Below are 20,297 nucleotides of genomic sequence, written 5' to 3' on the forward strand. Positions count from 1 at the left end.
AAGAACTCAAATATCTGCAGAAGTACAGTCTTTACTTTTGTATTTAAAAAATATTTAGATAATAATTTTCATGTCACGTTTTCATAAAGACTCCTGCATATGCCTAATGTGACAGTTTATGCTAACGATGCATTTACCAGCCTAAGTGCATGCTGCATTCAGTGGAAGACGTGTGCTGCTGCTGCTGCTGCTGCTGCTTCTGCTGCTTGGATGACTGTACAATACCATAACGTTGTCATTCAGACAGTTTTCCCACTGTAACGTAGACTTGAGGAAGGGGCCATACCTCTAGCACAGCGATTAACGTGCTCTTTCTCTGCAGGTCGGGAACCTGGGACTTCTCTTCATGCTGCTCTTTTTTATCTTTGCCGCCCTGGGAGTGGAGCTGTTTGGGGACCTAGGTGAGGAGCACAGGACCTCTACAGCAAAGCATTTAACTTGGGGCACCGGGAAAACCCCTTTAAGTGCTGGGCTCTTCTTGACAGCACGGAACCACTCCTAGACGCTGATTTGACCTAATTACCTTTTCAAAGTGTATAAATTATAAATCACATATGAGAAACCAGCCAATCCCAGAGCAGCATTTCCAAACATTCATACATCTTACCTTCCCATAAATGTCATCCCATGCAGAGAAGTACCAGTATTTACCAATTCAGTTACCAACATCAATTCAGGACTTAACAGCTAGTTTTGCAAGTTTCACAGGATGTACATTTGTTCTAAACAGTTTTATCTATCATGAAAAACGCAACACAAATTGATTACTGTTCTGACAAAACCATTTTGGATGGGTAGATGGGTTTGTATTGGATTGTATATTTAATGAAAATAATAATAAAGATATCTGAGTGTCTAATCCTGATGAGTGAGGTTGTGAAAGGTGTCTCTTATTGTATGACAGATGTCATTTTGTGCTGCTTCACTCAGCTGTCTTCTCACCCCAAACTGCACAGAATGACATCTCTTATACAATAAGAGACACCCCTTCAAACGACGTATTATCACTTTTAGATTTTATTAAACCTTTTATATGTTCCTCAACATTTTATTTTTCATTCCCTTGGAGTTGTGCATCATTAGGTCAAATGAGACTTCTGTTGTTAAGACAACGACCACCCTGTCACAGGGTGTGTGCTGTAGAGATGCACAATGAAAGGCATGGGTTAACAATGCATTCTCCAAGGTCTGGTCTGAGGAGGACCTATGTGAAAATGTTGGAAGGTTAAACTGGCTATTCTCCAATTTGATCAGATTGTTAATCAGATTGAACTGGTTATAAACCCTGTTGCGGTTCATTTAAGAGAGAGCCCAAAGAGACACGGTACAACTGAATGGGCAGAATGAATGGAAATGCCTTTTTAAAGTCATTAAAAGGTGGGGCTGGTAGAGTTTGTGGGTGCATTGTGATTTCCTGACCCCTCCTCTTCAAACACCCAGAGTGTGACGAAGATCACCCCTGCGAGGGCCTGGGCCGACACGCCACCTTCAGGAACTTTGGGATGGCGTTCCTCACCCTGTTCCGCGTGTCCACAGGAGACAACTGGAATGGCATAATGAAGGTCAGTGTCTCATTAGGGCAGCCTCACAAAAATCTCCTGGAAATACACTGAGCTCCAGGATACTGAAAGGAAAGACATGGGGGCTACAGCATAAAACAGCCCAATATACAAGCATGTGTTACTAGAGATGTTAGAATATAATTGCTGTGATCTTTGTTTTTCCCATCGTCTTCTATCCTGATGCGCCTGTCCAAGCAATAACCTTGTTTGCATTTTTCTTCTGAATAAAAACTATGTTCATTGCAAAAACCTACCACTTGGCTGTATTGTTGATTTTAATTAAATTGGAAGAGTCTTTTTCCTAGCCTTTCTGTCTTTATGTGTTGTTGTAATAGCAGTGAGTTTTGAAGTTTGGATAAAACATATTTCTTTAGCTTGTCAGGCGACTACCCGCAATGGAATCATTAGTGTTTTGGTGTCGAAAGGTCGACAGTTTTTTTTGTTTGTTTGTTTGTTTGTTTTTTTCCTGACAAATTTGGTCTGGAGAGGAGCGTGTCATCCTGACCTCTACATCCTTCTTCTGCAGGACACACTGCGGGACTGCGGCCAGGACACCAACCCCTGCTACAACACGGTGGTGTCGCCCATCTACTTCGTGTCATTCGTGCTGACGGCACAGTTTGTGCTGGTGAACGTGGTGATTGCCGTGCTGATGAAGCACCTGGAAGAGAGCAACAAGGAGGCCAAGGAGGAGGCAGAGATGGAGGCAGAGTTGGAGCTGGAGCTGCAGAGTTTCAACCACCCCGCCATCATGGGGGAGGGCCTTCCCTGTATCGCCGGGGAAATCAGAGACCGACCAGACAGCCCCGGGGGAGGGGCCTGTGATCCCACACATGTCAAAGTGGACTCTCCTCTCTCCCTGGATCCCCCCATGGTAAGTCCAAACGTGGTTTCCTCCGTTTTGGTTGCCTGGGGGATGGGTCAAACCAATCTGACCGTGAACTATTCATTCGGCATTACTTTACTTTGAAAAGACCTACATAAATGTAACAAAATCACAAAATAAATATCTGAATACCTGAAGTGCAAACAGGGATTCTTCAGTTGCTCTCCTGAAGGATGAATTTATCAGTTCACACTTAATAATTGCCAAATAGTGTTTTCCTAAAAGAGATGTAGATTTAGGTGGGGGGTGTTTTATGAAGATAGCCTAAAGTACATAAAATAAATAAATAAATATGAATCAAATTATAATGGGTTTCACAAAAACATTTTATTTTATTTTTTTACCAAGAAGAAACCAATTAGAACCAGACTTTTAAATGTGTCCTGACGCAGAAAAATATATTGATCCAGCTTGACAGCTTGATCCCTTCAGGCCTTTGTTTTCTTGAGATATATAGTGCTGTAGAAAGTAGGCTCTGGCATTTTTCCTCCACAATAAAGCTTTTCCATGAGCGCTGGTGACTCTTGTTGATGTTTTTAGTTGCTTTATTGCATGGGAAAGAAAATGAAATGTAAGTTTAGGTCAAAGGCATGCTATGAAGAAGTAGTTTAATATATTTTTAAACAGTTGCTTAGTTAAATTAAATTCAGGCCTGTTTTTTGGTACTGTATCCCATTGTTTTTGCTATTCTTGTTTATTAGTTTCTGCTCACAAATAGATTTTTCCAATACCTCTCTTGGTCTGTTTTGATGGACTTGCTTCTCAGTTGGTGTAGTAGTGCCCTCTGTTGGAATGTAAGAGGTATTACAGGAAATGTAGAATGTTTCCAGGAATTAATTTTGTTTAAACTCAATATAAGTGTTGTGAATAGTTCAACATTATTTAACTGATGTATACATTTTAAAAGTGGGACACAGCCTTAGTTCAGGAGACATGCAGTACCTCGTATTTGACAGATTTAATAGGCATCTTCCATCAGTTGCCTAACATCCTGTAAATCCTGATTAATTCAGATGGTAATTGGTTCATGTTAGGTGGAGACTCCTAACATTCAGCATGTACCTTAAACATAATTTATACTACAACTCTGCAAAGCAAAGTTCCTATTGATCTGATCTCTAGGCAAAGAGGTGTAGAGCTGACCTCTACAACTACAAAATTCCACATCCATCAGTTTAACATATATTCTTTCATATACAGTGAGGGAAAAAAGTATTTGATCCCCTACTGATTTTGTACATTTGCCCACTGACAAAGAAATGATCAGTCTATAATTTTAATGGTAGGTGTATTTTAACAGTGAGAGACAGAATAACAACAAAAAAATCCAGAAAAACGCATTTCAAAAAAGTTTATTTGCATGTTAATGAGGGAAATAAGTATTTGATCCCCTATCAATCAGCAAGATTTCTGGCTCCCAGGTGTCTTTTATACAGGTAACGAGCTGAGATTAGGAGCACTCTCTTAAAGGGAGTGCTCCTAATCTCAGCTTGTTACCTGTATAAAAGACACCTGTCCACAGAAGCAATCAATCAATCAGATTCCAAACTCTCCACCATGGCCAAGACCAAAGAGCTGTCCAAGGATGTCAGGGACAAGATTGTAGACCTACACAAGGCTGGAATGGGCTACAAGACCATCGCCAAGCAGCTTTTGAGAAGGTGACAACAGTTGGTGCAATTATTCGCAAATGGAAGAAACACAAAATAACTGTCAGTCTCCCTCGGTCTGGGTTTCCATGTAAGATCTCATCTCGTGGAGTTTCAGTGATCATGAGAACAGTGAGGAATCAGCCCAGAACTACACAGGAGGATCTTGTTAATGGCAGCTGGGACCATAGTCACCAAGAAAACAATTGGTAACACACTATGCCGTGAAGGACTGAAATCCTGCAACGCCCGCAAGGCCATCCTGTTCAAGAAAGCACATGTACAGGCCCGTCTGAAGTTTGCCAATGAACATCTGAATGATTCAGAGGAGAACTAGGTGAAAGTGTTGTGGTCAGATGAGACCAAATTCGAGCTCTTTGGCATCAACTCAACTCGCCGTGTTTGGAGGAGGAGGAATGACCCCAAGAACACCATCCCCACCGTCAAACAAGGAGGTGGAAACATTATGCTTTGGGGGTGTTTTTCTGCTAAGGGGACAGGACAACTGCACCGCATCAAAGGGACGATGGACGGGGCCATGTACCGTCAAATCTGGGGTGAGAACCTCCTTCCCTCAGCCAGGGCATTGAAAATGGGTCGTGGATGGGTATTCCAGCATGACAATGACCCAAAACACACAGCCAAGGCAACAAAGGAGTGGCTCAAGAAGAAGCACATTAAGGTCCTGGAGTGGCCTAGCCAGTCTCCAGACCTTAATCCCATAGAAAATCTGTGGAGGGAGCTGAAGGTTCGAGTTGCCAAACGTCAGCCTCAAAACCTTAATGACTTGGAGAGGATCTACAAAGAGGAGTGGGACAAAATCCCTCCTGAGATGTGTGCAAACCTGGTGGCCGACTACAAGAAACGTCTGACCTCTGTGATTGCCAACAAGGGTTTTGCCACCAAGTACTAAGTCGAAGGGGTCAAATACTTATTTCCCTCATTAACATGCAAATCAATGTATAACTTTTTTTAAATGCGTTTTTCTGGATTTTTTTGTTGTTATTCTGTCTCTCACTGTTAAAATACACCTACCATTAAAATTATAGACTGATCATTTATTTGTCAGTGGGCAAACATACAAAATCAGCAGGGGATCAAATACTTTTTTCCCCCACTGTATATATATATATATATATATATATTCTGCCATTGCAGAAGCTGAATTGAAGTTGAGTGGTCTTATACATAAATATTGCATGAGAAGGAATCAAGATGATTTGTGAAGGACTGGTGGGACACATTTTTGATACAGATTTTGTTGTTGTTTGTTGTTATTTTCAGTAACTGGATTATATTATTATTATCTGGGAATGTTACTGTATTGAGCATAAACATATCTTTAATTATACAGGGGTCAGTTCTGTATATATGGCAACATATAAGTCATCACATACTCTTCTCATGTGCTCCAGGTTTTACTGTCTGCTGGATACCTGAAGCTTGTTACCTTACTCTGGGTACATGTGTGTAGCTTTCCTGCTTTGTACAAGAGCCTGTATAATATGGCTCATCGTGTTCATGTTGTAATATTGTGTGGGACATGGGATGTGTGAGTCTGGGGATCAGGGTTGAAAGCAGTGGACAAATCTAGCAGTTGCAACAGCGGGCTGGCCACCAAATGCAGGAATAGAGCCTTTACGAAGGCTGTGATAAAATAAATCCTAGGGGTGCTAGCTAAATCCATGTCTCTCCTTGGGCCGCTAATCCACTTACCATATAAAATACTTAATTAACAGAGAAATATGTGTAGCAGCCGGTATCATGGTCATGGTGGAAACAATGGGTCAGTATAGGTACTTGTCATTAGGGTCCGTTCCAGGGTAAAAATCCAATCGGGTTTCTGAAAACGAAGTACCGTTATAGCCAAATTAATAAGCAATCCACACTCTTGTTTTAATGCTCTCTAAACACCATCCTGCATTTCCTCTCAGGTGCACTGTGATCAGGTGTCGCAGGCATTTCCTTTTCTTTGGCTGACAGGTGGCTGTGGGATTATTCCACATGTTGCGGCATGTAGCTACATGTTTGCACCACTAGGGGAATCCATTTTCATCGTATATAGCAGTCTTTGTGCTCTATGCCTCACTGTGTCTCTCTATGTGTACAATAGTGCCGTGAAATCCCCTAGACGTTCAAGTGTCAAATACTTCTGGGGCAGCTGTTTTTATCACTCATTCGGAGCTGTGGCTGCACTGTAAGTTTGAACCTGTTGTCTGTGTCCCATATAAGCCTAAAATAGATCACACTGTGTGAGGGTGTTTTTCTTATTCTTCGCCTGTGGGCCATCTGCATAGGTGCTGCATTACAAAGTGTTGGCAATGCTTTGCCATATGCAGCCAGGCGTGTATTGTAATAACAAAGGCAAGGGGAAATATCTGCTTGAGAATGTACATGTTTTCCCTTCTTTCTCTCCTCAACACTTCTGGTTTTACTGTCCTTCCTTCCTTTCCTCCCTGGCCTGACCTCCTCAACCCCCCCTGCCCTTCTCCACTCCCTCTCTCTCACCTCCCCCCCTTTCTCTCCACCTCCCTCCCCTGTTTCCCTCTGTCCTTCTGCACGCTGGCCTGTGCTGTCCCCAGCGGAGGCACTTGTTTGACACAGTCTCCCTGCTGATCCAGGGATCCCTGGAAGGAGAGCTCAGCCTCATGGACAATCTCTCAGGCTCCGTCTATCACCACTACGCCCTCCCACCACTGCCCAGCAAGTGCTCCACCGAGAAACAGGTCAATGGCACCCCGGCGCACACTCTCTCCCGCCTCTCTGTCAGCTGTGTCTGTTCTTTTCTGTTCCCCTGTGTGTGCGTTTCTCTGTCGGTCCATCTGCCTGTCCGTCCGACTCCCGCTACCAGAAAATCCATGAGGACAACTTGTATTTTATATAGTGCCTCTCATGCAAACAAACAAACAAACAACTCTAAATGCAATTTACCTGAGAAGAGAACAAGATCAATGCAGTTAATGGGTAAATAGCATTGCAGTTAAAATTGTATCAACCAGGAAGACAGGCAGGCATATAGAAATAGACAAGTTTTTTTCTCAGGCTGACAGAGTTACAGTGCCTTATTTAAACTGGAAGAGCATTCCAGAGTGTTGTGGCACAGCAGCAAAATGTCTGCTCACCAAAAGTACAAGGTCTAGTTTTGGGAATGGTGAGTAATCCAGAGAGAAGATAGCATAGCCTGTGAGCGGGAGTGTAGGAAGGCCAGGGTTAGTCGACTCAGAGTCTTTCATGTGTGTGGAAATGCATTTAAAATCTGACTTCACTGAGAGCCAGTGCAGTGACCCAACAACAGAACTTACACGCTCTCTGGATTTTTTTTTTGTGCAAACCCGGGCAGCTGAGTTCTAGAAATACAGTGTCACGTACCTGAAAACAAGAGACCTTAGTTATATGACAGGTGTGCATCTCAGATCAGCGATAATGCATGACTTTTTGATTTTTAAATCCACCAGGCCGAGCAATTAGACCTGTCAGTCAGGAAGGTGTTGGAAAATATTCCAATGAAGATGAGCAGAGCTAAGTGCAGTTTTTTCCCCAGTCTGATGTTTGTTGACCCAGTTTAAAATAGAAGTGGGAGGGAGGGGTGGGAATTCATTATTTCTCTATTCCTCTACCCCCACACTCACAGTAAGAATCCTATCACTCAGCAAGAAAACTATTCTATCCTGGCCCTGCTCAGCATGGTGCCAAGGCTTTGTAAAAATCCAACTAAATCTAAACCTGACAGCTACCTCAATCCGCTGCTACCACCATGTGGCCCTGTTTGACTGCATTTACATGCGAGTTTCGGGTATGCAGAATGTTGTGCTTTGAGTGACACGTTTAAGTTGGTCAGGCTGAATTACAACAGCAGCATTGACACATCCTTACCACTTTTATGCTACCAATTACCACTCCTAGTGCCTGTATTTGGTGCTGTTGTATGTGCTTTAGTAATAGCATTTGAACTGCATTCTAAGAGCAATCTGCATGGCAACAGCAGAGCTTGCATTGCAAAGATACTAAAAAATACTGTAAGACATCCTGGAAAGACATCCTAAGGACAATTCTGTGTCACTATTGTAATTTACCCTTACTGATTTAAGCTACTACTTAGTTGAATTACTATTACAATTGACTAATTACCTACTATTTAATTGTAATACACATGAAAATGTCACTATTGTTACACGACTAGTGTAGGATAAACACTTAGCCCTCAATTGGGGATTGGTGACCACCGGCAAGGTCTTCAGCTGCTGTAATTTGGGATTGGTTAATAGTGGTAGGGTCTTAATCTGGTACTTTTGATGTTTGGTCACCAAGAGTAGGGCCTTTATTTGGTGTAGTTGGTGTTTGGTTGGCATAGGCCCAGTGTTCAGTCTGTTTTTGGGCAGCAGAGGCTTACATTTTATTATAACATTTACTTTTTTGACATTTGAAAATCAAAACTTGCACTTTCATATTTTTGAAATGACAATTTGGATACTAAACATACTGAGATTATGTTTCCATCACAACCTGAGAAATCAGACTTGCTCATTTTCCCGAGGGTGATTTTTAATATTAATAAAGGAGCTAGTCATTGTTCATGTTGGTCTCACAGCAATACATGTTTGTTTGGAACCTGAATGGTTGTGGTTTCTTACTCTCTGCTTCACTCGTTTCTAGAAGGTATTCACCAAGTACCGCTGAGTAAAGGGATCATGGAAGGGAAGGGAGCAGTATGGTGCTTTTAATGGCTTTTTGAAAAGCAGCCTGCTTGTTTAATCTGTGTCCTCTCACAGCCCCTCACTGCACGTTCAGGAGTGCAACGCCATACGGGTTATCACACATCAGATAGTGGGTGAATTTCGGTTCAGATCACAGATGTGCGAAAACATCCGTAAAGCAAGAAGTAAAGACAGTTGACAAGGCATTTTTCTGCAAACGTTTTCAAGGAGAGGACACAGATTTTTTTACTGTAACTCCTTTTAATCTTATTTTATGTTATTTGTTTTATTTGGATTCACCTTTGGTTAACTCGGCTTAACATCTGCAATGACACGTGTACTAGCAGGGTAGAAGTGAGGACAAAGCACATGGCCCTTCGAGACATTTTCTTTCCCGCAGCATAACATCCTAAACACCAAGACAGACCATTCCTTATCCATCACTAGCAGTCAACAATGTTTACCATAGCCATTGTTGGCAAAGGAGAAAGTGGTGAGAATTTGAGGTTTGAAACTTCTTGCTTCCATTGTAAGACCAATGACCATTGACCATTTGTTTGCCTTGTAGATGGGTTCAGATTCAGCCATGTGCTTATAATAAGGGACATCTCAATCTCAATGTAACATTCTCTGAACACATGTCATAGGTCTGATGTTGTAATTTCCAGGTTACTCACAGGTTTCAATGCAGTTTAAACTTTAATGACAGATGGTAAAAAGCTGTTGAGAGCAGGGCTAAACAAGAATCCCTTTTTTGCCTCCCCCTTTTAAAGCAAAGGCCACACAGCAGGCAGAGGCCAGGAATGGAGGAGGCAAATGGGAATACACAGCAGTCCCCCCCCCCCGCTGCTACAAAATGAAATATGCAGTTGTGCAGATGGTAGTTTAAACTGTTATATATTATTACCATGAGGGCAAATGCATGCAAATACAAGATACACAGGAGAATTAAGGTAATGCTGTACACATCTGTAAAACCGAGCCATTTCAATGCGCTTTCACATTGCTAGAGTATGTTCCAATCGAAAATTGAACTGAATCAAAACTTGGGGAATTGCTACACCTTATTAGTGAGCAAACATTTGAAGAGGTTTGTGGCAAAACATGATCAAAGCCAATTCCACACATAATTCAAGTTATTGCTATGGATATACTCCTAGGGGGTAGCTTTTTCACATAGTATACACAGTTTAATCTAAAACGAGTTATGTCTTGTAATCAAAATTCCAAAAACTGTTGTTTTTTTTAACGCAACATTTGACATTCCTGATTTATATCAAAAGGCAATATATCCATTATAGCCAATCAGCATCGCACTCGTTTTCAAAATAGCACTGATCTCTGAAACAGTGAACGTTCACACGATCACAATGAATACATCATTCAGCAATATTGACGAAATAACAGAAAATATCACAAATTACAAACCTGTAATAGCAATTTGCTTTTTGGAAAGAGATGTTTCTGTAAAATACAGCCTCCTGTCCTGACCAGTGATGTTCCCCACAATAAACTAACAGTAAAGTTATATCAGCATTTGTTAGTGTTCTAAGTAAGTTAGCATTGGGATTGTATTTGTATTTATCAGCAACAGCCAAACTTAACATGTGTAAATATTTGTATGAACATAAAAAGATTCAACAACTAAGACATAAACTGAACACGTTTCACAGACATGTGACTAACAGAAATGGAATAATGTGTCCCTGAACAAAGGGGGGGTCAAAGTCAAAAGTAACAGTCAGTATCTGGTGTGGTCACCAGCTGCATTAAGTACTGCAGTGCGTCTACTCCTCATGGACTGCACCAGATTAGCCAGTTCTTGCTTTAAGATGTTACCCCACTCTCCCACCAAGGCACGTGCAAGTTCCCAGGCATTTCTTGGGGAATGGCTGTAGCCCTCACCCATTGATCCAACAGGTCCCAGATGTGCTCAATGGGATTGAGATCCCGGCTCTTCGCAGGCCATGGCAGAACACTGACATTCCTGTCTTGAAGGAAATCACGTCCAGCGAAGGTGGGTTTGTGCCCATAGGCGACGTTGTTGCCAGTGATGTCTGGTAAGGACCTGCCTTACAACAGGCCTACAAGCCCTCAGTCCAGCCTCTCTCAGCCTATTGCGGACAGTCTGAGCACTGATGGAGGGATTGTGCGTTTCTGGTGTAACTCGGGCAGTTGTTGTTGCCATCCTGTACCTGTCCCGCAGGTGTGATATTCGGATGTACCAATCTTGTGCAGGTGTTGTTATACGTGGTCTGCCACTGCGAGGACAATCAGCTGTCCTTCCTGTCTCCCTGTAGCGCTGTCTTAGGCGTCTCACAGTACAGACATTGCAATTTATTGCCCTGGCCACATCTGCAGTCCTCATGCCTCCTTGCAGCATGACGAAGGCACGTTCACGCAGATGAGTAGGGACCCTGGGCATCTTTCTTTTGGTGTTTTTCAGAGTCAGTAGAAAGGTCTCTTTAGTGTCCTAAGTTTTTATAACTGTGACCTTAATTGCCTACCATCTGTAAGCTGTTAGTGTCTTAACGACCGTTCCACAGGTGCATGTTCATTAATTGTTTATGGTTCATTGAACAAGCATGGAAAACATTGTTTAAACCCTTTACAATAAAGATCTGTAAAGTTCTTTGGATTTTTATAAAATTATCTTTAAAATACAGTGTCCTGAAAAAGGGACGTTTCTTTTTTTGCTGAGTATATATATACAGAGTTAGTGTTTGCTTGGAGATCATGTGACAATGATAAAATAAACTAAGTAACTTGTACTCCAAGTACTTTTTAAATTAGCTACTTTTTACTTTTACTTGAGTAGTTTTTTATACCAGTACTTTTACTTCTACTTGAATCATGGGTTTCTTCTACATCAAAGTAACAGTACTTGAGTAGGATTTTTCAGTACTCTTTCCACCTCTGCATCATCCATCTATTTTCCATAACCATTTCCTCCAGTACAGGGTCACACTGAGCTGGAGCCTAACCTGGCAGCCATGGGGCCCAAGGCAGGGTAGACTCCAGAAAGGACATTAGGGACGTACATGCACACACCATGCTCACACAACTACTGAGCAGCTTATATAAATAGCATGTCTTTGGGGTGTGGGTGGAAACCTCAGCACCAGGCAATAAAACACGTGGTCATGGGGAGAACATGCAAACTCCATACAAGTAGACACCCAAAGCCAGAACCAGAGCTTAATTTGTCCAGCACCTCAGAATTTGAGACTGTCCATGCTCCAGCACCTCTAGGCACAGCTCCGGCACCTCCTCGTGACATGACAAATGTGATGTGTACTTACAATTTAAAAAAGAATTGTGAAGACAGAAACGGTGAAGACAGTTTCACAGACCTGGAACAGCACTAATGTTGGGCTACCCTACCTAAAATAATATTGGGTAGTCCAGGACTGGTGCTAATGTGTGTAAAATTGATTGCATTAATGCATCGGATATTTCATAATTAATTATATTTCAAGTTCCTTGGAAAATTAGCCAATAAGATAAGGAGAAATGAATCCAATGCTGCTGCATCAAGTTGTTGAAGCAGTTGCTGTGCGGCACATCTTTCCCGCTTGTTAAACTAATAACTGCACTTCAGCGGCACCTTCACGGCCATTGTTTTTAATGATTCTCAAACACGCTGGAGCACAGGGTATAGCAGTGTGCTCTGCCGCCTCTGGGGAACAATTAAACTCCCCATCAAAGGACTAGAACAACATTTAGTAATGAAAAACCATACACTTCATGCAAAATTACAAGTAGTCCATTTTTTTAGCACAAATCCACTACTCTCTGGGCCTTGATGTGAAGTAACAGGGTTATTAATAAAGATAAGCCCTCATTTGTATTGTGGACGCTCCCAGTCCGAGCAAATCCAAAGGCTACATTTACATTCTGAAGCTACAACCTCATAAAAATTATAGGCAGGGCCCTTTATTGTCTCAGTGGCAATGCCTGTGATTCTAATGTAGTTTTAGTTTTAGTTTTTTCTGTAAAAAATAAACCCATAGATCAATTTGCCTTGAAAAACTCACTGTAAAATAGTCACTGTTGCCTTTTTATGCTCCCAGAAATAATTTCCTTGTTTATTTAAAGAATAATAGATGAGCCAAAATAGCTCATATTTACAATCTATAACCTTGCCCCAGGTTGGAATTTCCACGGGCTGCAATTACATTATGGAACAATCTGCACAGGGATGTAAAATATGAACACAAGCTAGCTTCCAAAATGGCCAAAGACTTGTTGATGAAAGACTAAGAGTAAAAGAGTTCTATATTACCCTGTGTTGAAAGCTATACATTTGCTGAATGTTTTGAGGTATCGGCCATTCTCCAATCAGCTATTAGAATGCAATGAGAAAAAACGTTTTTTCACACTGAAGTGAATAAGAGATACTTGACAATATCTACATGAACAAAATCAAGAATAAGTTCTGGGGTTACAAATAATGACAATATTGCATTATTGCCCTCTGACCCATGTAACAGTTAAGCTTTTGCTATTGCTGTTTTTCATTTTTCAAGTTGTCACTGCTGTGTTACTAGTTTACAGATGTAGACAAAAATAGCACTTTGCTTTTGTTTAGTTCAGTTAAGAATGAAACTAAACTAATTCAACAAGGCTTTAATTGTAGAGCTCTTAACCCCGAATAACCCCAGAAGCAATAAGGAATTACAGCCAATCCAGTCCAGTTTGGGTTAGCGTGTGACTCATCCTCCAAGCATGGGTCACATGTGGATATGGATGTATTTATTTAGAGTTTCTGCACTCCAGAATCCCCTCCAGTCAAACCTACTTTAGAGTGCACATCCAGGTTCACCTCATTGGAGAACTTGACCTTTTTCTTCAGTTGCTTCTTGACATCTGTTGTTTTTGTTGGGGTATATTTCCCTGCAATCTGTGTGCCAAGGTGGGCAGCATCTTATGCTCGAGAGCCAAAATAGATCTTTGTCATTGAAAACACCGAAAACTGGTCCTTGCAGCAGCCTGAGAACAGCGTGCTCGCCTGGATGCATAACGTGCATTAGGTTTTTCCCACGCGCACCTTTCATCTTTGTCTGTTTTTCTTGGTTGAATAATGGAATTCTATTGTTTGTTTGTTTTTACTCTCTGCAATTCTTTGTCATACCTTTTGCGTGCAGAAATCTTTAGCTCACTGCTGCATCTGCTGCTCTGACAGAAAGAGAGAGAGATGGAGACTGTTTACCCCATAAAAAAGCACTAGCTTGCAATCTGCTTTTTTCAAACACTGAGCCCACAGCCCAGAAACAGCATAGCATTGCTGGTAGAACTATTGCAGCTTTCACTGATAACACTGTGGACTTCCAAACCACCCAATAAGCCACAGGGATCGCGATTGTGTAGATAACCAAGGAAACCATGGTCTAGCATCACTCAGCCAATCAAACCGCACTCCCCATGGAGTCTTGGTTGCTGTCAGTTATGAAAGGCAAGATTCACAGCAGCACTGTCCAAGATATAAATTCTCATCTGTGCTCCCCTCAGATTTGTCTTTTCTTTTCTTTCCATTTCTTTATTTTTTTTTTCTTTCCGCATCATATTTAGCCAGAATGTTGTGTTATTTTAATGAAGTATTTTATCCATACAAATGTCCCCAGCAGCTCTGTTCTGTTGCAGTAAGTGTCTCATGCCAGCTAAGGGCTCTGTGTTGTTCACCTCAGGCCAGCAGATGCATAAATCACTAACACTGTAAACAAGCTGACAGATTTACTGCTTTTTATGAAAATCTTCATTGTGTTGTATTGTACTATTGATTTCTTTTGTATTTTTTAATTTCCCTGGATATTTTTGCTTCTTGCTTCCCGTGGGGGCTGTTGTGTGTGATCCTGTATGTGCCCGTGCATGCGTGTGTCTGTCTATATGTCCGCTGCTGTTCTTGGAATGCACAGTGTCTCACACTTGGCTTGTCTCTCCCTGTTTAGATTCCTCTAGCGGAGATGGAGGCTCTGTCTCTGACATCTGAGAAATCCTGGTCCCTAGCTCTGACGGATGACTCTATGCCTGACGATATTAACACTCTCTTACTAACTACTCTGGAGTGCAATGTACTTACAGTAGAAAAATCAAAAACCTCTTCCTTTGCAGTCACTTACCTTCAGGGTTTCAAACACACCTGGCCTTGCTTTTGGTTCTAAATGAAAAAATCGATACAAAAATTATTGAATGCCAGTACATGGTAATACTAATACCATGTGCTTATGTGTGAGATCCTACCCCCTGAAATAAAGGTTTTACTAATACATTGTAAGAGCATCTCTGGGAGTTTCCCACTTTGGCCTAGGAAGAGACCAAGTCCAATTTTGGCTTCTTGCCCCCCGTTTTCTCTCATCATATTACTGATGAGTTCTCATTTTAAGTTAGATTTGTATACAGTCAATCTATCACCCTGTATATTTACCTGAGTCTGATAGGGTGCACAGCCTGTTCCCCTGCCCCCCCCATACTTTTCAGTGTCACTGGAGAACACAAAGCCTGGCCGCTGTGTTTGGAAGCCCAAGGTTTTAACCATCCGCACCTCTTCTCTCTCTCTCTGTGTGTACACATCCCACCTGTGGCCTGGCGTGTGTACAGTAGAGTAGTGCGTGCATCTCCTGCCCACCGCAGACTGTGCCTCTCTGCTGACATCTCTGGACCCATTTTTCCGCTTCTCTCCTGTACTGATGCTGCAGGTCCTCGTCTCCTCAGTGTCTCCACTCTATTTTGTCTGGTTCACGGTGGTGCTGGTTCTTGTTCTGTGACTTTTATTTGTTTATTTTATTTTTATTTTTTTCCTCCTCTCTTTGTGACCTCAAAGCTCTTAGTACAGTAGCGCTTGTCTCCTGGCAGAGGTTGTGGGCTCGGCTTGGAAAACAAAACAACTAAAATTTGTGTCTTAAACGTTAACTTTTTGCCCATTAGCACTAAATTCACAGGCTCTAATCTTACCTGAAATATGAGCTTCATTCCGTGACATGGTGTTTCTTTGTCCCCCCTCAGTTTCACAAATGGTTCCTCAGATGAGATATTCTTACCTTGAAATAAATATACCAGCCATGCTGTGTAAAACCTGTATTATTTCACTTCCTTTTGAAAGTGCGGGTCAGTCATTTGTTCTACATGGGCCCTGTAGGCAGAAACACAATGCCAAGGGTAAAGTGCTGGCACCTATTAATTCAGCTGATTGGAGTCAATGGAGTACCTTGCTCAAGAATGCAACATTGTTGATTCAAGGCCTCCAAGCCCTTTTGGCTGCTCCATGTTGCATGCATAGATACTTATTGTCTTACATACAGAGGTAGGGGTTGGAAGAACATTCCTTAGAACTGAAGACTGGATTAGGCCTGAGAAACTGCTAAAGCCCACAACTTCCCCTAGGAGGCATGTGTGAGCTATGTAGCAGACCACAGCAGCCTTCCATCACCTCTCATCTGTGCATAGCCTTGTTGGCCGACAAGTCAGGGTTTGGGGTGCTGGGTGGGGTTAACAATAGGCGCCTGTGAGGTTCTTCTGTTATGAGATGGGTTTCTGCAGTCATCCTTGGTGGGAGTCTGGGCCGAAACCGCAATGAAATGAGGCTGTGAAAGCCCCAGGCCTGTCCCTGGCGAAGAGAAACGTGCATCGGAAAAAAACTGCAGCTCCCGGCCAATTGCACAGCACTGGAAGCTGAAAGAGCCGAGTGAGCACATACCATCAGCTGAAGGGTTAGAAAGGGCTGCACAAGTGTCATTGTAATATATGCGTATGGCAATATATTACTGTTGACTTGCAAAAAGGTGCACCTTTCCTTTAAATCCCTGACAGTAATGACACGCTGCCAGCGGTGGCCCCAAAGCACTCGAGAGCACTGGGCCTGTGGGAGATTTGCTATTTAAGGCACCACAACACAAATCCTCTCTGCAAGTCTTGTGACTTTGGGGATGGTGTGTATTGGGTTTAATTGTCCATTTGGTTTCATGAAGTATGTCAATGGGTTCTTTTATTACAGTCTGGACTTACTTTATGCAGCCATTATGAATTTACCAAGCCAATCACGTTTAAAATGGAGAACTCCACAGGTTATTTTTGAAAGCTGCCTTTTGAAAAGCCTGAAAGCAACCTATAAATCAGGATGCTTTTGAAATATACTCAGTATATTACTGTTAAATGTTGGCATCAGGGCATCAGCGAGCCTATTTTTTATGTTAATGAAAGTAGACTACCAGCAACAGGAAAGGTCATTCCGTTTCTTCTTCTAGCAGATTTTTCAGGAATGACCTTAAGCAATTTTAATTAAAAACAAATGTTTGAAATCAAGGAAATCTGCTGTGATTGTTCCTAAAAAATGAGAACCAAATTGCAGATGGCTAAGTGAAACTTGATGAGCTCAGGAAAACAATATTCATTAAAAACTACTGAGGGATTAAAGATGTGCTGTACCTCCGACTGCCCGTCTGAAGTACGCGTCAGTCATTACAGCTGAACATCCCAAGAGGACGTGAAGAAACAGCAGCAAGATTACACTCAGCCCATCAGCCCGCTGTTCCAAACAGTAATTAAGTTGCCTCTTGCTCCTCTCTACTGTTCCAATAATAAATTCTTTAAGAAAATGGGCCTGTGTGGCCCAGACAGAGGCAAATCCAATTAAATCTGGAGGATAAAGCAAGGCCTTTTTGTTTAATTGCCCTTTTAGCATCCCTATGGGTCTCGTCCCTGCATCAGAAAGAGTTGTTTTCGGAAGCTGCTGCCATTTAAAACCATGAAATAAGGCCCCCCCAGAGCATTACACCAATTTGGTTTTTAAACAAATTAAAAAAAAAAACTACAGAAATATTCAATATTCTTCTAAGATGAGAAAATTGGCCAAAACAAAATTATACCATTACAATTTCTCTACTACAGAAACATTTTAGCCGTGCCATATTTGATTTTCATTTGTCCTTTTTTTATTATAATTTAGTTTTTGTTTTTATCTATTGAGGTAGTAATGTGCTTAATCAATTGAAATTCCACACTGAAACCCAACAGAAAATCCTTGATTTTTATTATTTTTATTATTTTCCGTTTGGTTTCAGTTTTATGTATTTATATAAATACATTTTATATATCAGCTGTTCACTCTGGAGCAGAGGCCCTATTTCCAAGGAGGAATGTGGGTGTAAGTTATGAATCTACAAAGGAAGAATAGAACATGTACAATAAAAAGTAACTCCATAAACTAGAAAAAATAAAATATTTGAGATGCATTTTGTTATTATTTGTTAATACGAAGACTGTTGTATTAGTTTGCTGTGTATCAATAATTAAGTAGCAAAACGTCTTTAGGTTCAGTATTCAGTTTTTACACATGAACTCCTTTATGAATTACAGTTTAAGCACCACTTTCAGTCCAGTCTTGTCCCAAAGTGTCCTGCAGTACTGGTGCCAGTTGGCAACTGTGTTTACCAGGCTGACATCACCCTTCCCACTGCTAAACAAATTAGAAAAAGTAGTAGTTAAAACTTGCAGTATTACTCAGTTAACACTTTGCTTTGGTGAATCCATCATTGGCTATATATATATATATATATATATATATATATATATATATTTAAACTCTTAAAGCTACAAGCTGCTCTTAATTCCATATAATATGCTTTAATTCTGCCTTTCAATATGCCTCTTTCAATCATAAATATACCCATTTTGGAGATGAACTCCCAGTCTCCTCCCACAGGCCGCAGTTTTCTCAGATGTTTTAGTAAAGAAAGAAATCCTCAGCACTGCAGTAGTGGAGTGGTTTTGTGGCACTCCTAAACCAGTGCTGTGTCAATCTGCTCTCTGTCACGTCTTCCTGTGCACTGTGTGCCGGTGCGGCCTGTGTGTGCTTTGCAGTGGCCTGTCCTGTGTCTGTCCTCGGGGCTCACGCTGCTCTCTGTGCCCCCAGCCCGAGCTCTCAGAGGTGGATGGGGAGCCAGGCGAGCAGCTGACCGAGAACCTGCTGTGCGTGAGGAAGCCCTCGGTGGGCCGAACGCACTCCCTGCCCAATGACAGCTACATGTTCCTGCCACTCCACCCCACAGGCGCCCCCTCACCCCGCACTGCGTCACCTCAGAAGGGTCAGTCAGGTAAGCCTGCACTTTTTATCAGTTGCCTATGCTTTTCTGCTTTGTTTGTTTCTTTTAGGCCTTTTGTTTTTCACCTTCTGTTAATCATACACTAGCTGGGCTTTGCTATTTGAAAAATGACAGATGGCTTTAACAACTTAGCGTAGCATTGCGTCGGACATGTGCTTTGACTCATCTCCAGAAGCGTTTGGAGAAGCACCCAGTCCAGGCAATGGCCAAGTTGACTAATTAGAGATTCCATATTGGGTCCAAAATGGCGGGAATTCCTTTTTAAAAACTAGGGATCATAAAGCAAAGGTAATGGCGTTCGTGTCCCATCAGCACACAGACAGTCCTGCTGCAGAGGACGGTTATACATAGATTGTATACAGGTGTGTAACCCTGTTCCCCCCCTCTCCGCCAGGCTCCACCACCTCAGTGCAGTCCCAGCCAGCGGACAGCAGCACTCAGCACTTGGCGGTGCCCACTGACCTCTTCCGCCCCATCAGCCCTCACAGCTACTCTGACTCTGAGAGCATCCCCCGTATCCCACCCCCGCGCCGGGCACAGACCCTCAACCGCACCCTGCGCAGACAGGTGAGCACCCCCACCATCAGTCCACCGGGACCTTCTGCTCCCCAGGAAGAAGCCTTACAAAAGTACTCTTGCATTAGGATACACTGTAATTTAAGCACTATTTTGATCCATTTAATGTACATGCAGTAGTGTCAGCTGTAGCTGCAGTTTTAAGCACTATGGTCAGTGTAGATGTAGTATAACTCTGTACAAACACGTCATATACTTCACTGAAGCGTTTACAGCTCTGCTTACTACTGCTTTAACTGTCAACATTGTAAGTCAAACTGTACCTCAAAATATAGTTTTCTATTGATATATTTTTCAGTTACAGCTTTGAATATTGGCCAAACAGACTACAAATTTGTATATGTGTACAGTCTTTGGATTACAGGAACATCAAGTATTTTTGTAGGATTTTTAGTTTTAATCATGTATTGTTTTCCTGGGCATGTTACACATTTAGCTGCAATCAATGTGTGCATTCACACCTCTGAGATATGGCCAAGTTGATGAAGATTTGCAGATATCAAATTGGAAGGGTGTGGAAAGGAAAAACACCTCTCTCATATCGCAGTGGCTTTTACATTCTGAGAATTCCTAAAAAAAAATGTAGGACATGACAGCCAGCTCTCCTCTTTAACAGAACTGTTAACGTCAGTCCAGGTCAATATTTAAGGCACACCTAAATATTCTGCATGTAAAGAATTTTTTAAGAAAAAAATTAAATCTTATTTTATATCTTATATAGCAAATCTTATTATATATCTTATATAGCAAATTATACCCAATACCAATGGCACACATATTCTTCCCTCCATATTTTATAATTTTCAAAAGGTGCAGTCATTTTAAAAGAATGG

The 20,297-nt window shown here is 41.8% G+C and overlaps 1 protein-coding gene across 4 annotated transcripts in view; it reads left to right on the forward strand.

Moving 5' to 3' along the window:
• cacna1g (calcium channel, voltage-dependent, T type, alpha 1G subunit) overlaps nt 1–20,297 on the forward strand; it is a 198,530-nt gene that overhangs the window by 172,735 nt on the left and 5,498 nt on the right. For 3 of the 4 annotated variants that reach the window (XM_066704863.1, XM_066704859.1, XM_066704862.1), the window contains exons 28-33: nt 323–401; nt 1,441–1,562; nt 2,089–2,436; nt 6,680–6,823; nt 18,699–18,879; nt 19,283–19,455. In XM_066704863.1, the coding sequence (XP_066560960.1) occupies nt 323–401; nt 1,441–1,562; nt 2,089–2,436; nt 6,680–6,823; nt 18,699–18,879; nt 19,283–19,455 (1,047 nt within the window). The remainder of the gene's footprint in view (nt 1–322; nt 402–1,440; nt 1,563–2,088; nt 2,437–6,679; nt 6,824–18,698; nt 18,880–19,282; nt 19,456–20,297) is intronic. The other variant, XM_066704860.1, reaches the window with a different exon arrangement.

Source organism: Amia ocellicauda, chromosome 5 (assembly GCF_036373705.1).
Source record: "Amia ocellicauda isolate fAmiCal2 chromosome 5, fAmiCal2.hap1, whole genome shotgun sequence".
Taxonomy (NCBI): Eukaryota; Metazoa; Chordata; class Actinopteri; order Amiiformes; family Amiidae; genus Amia; species Amia ocellicauda.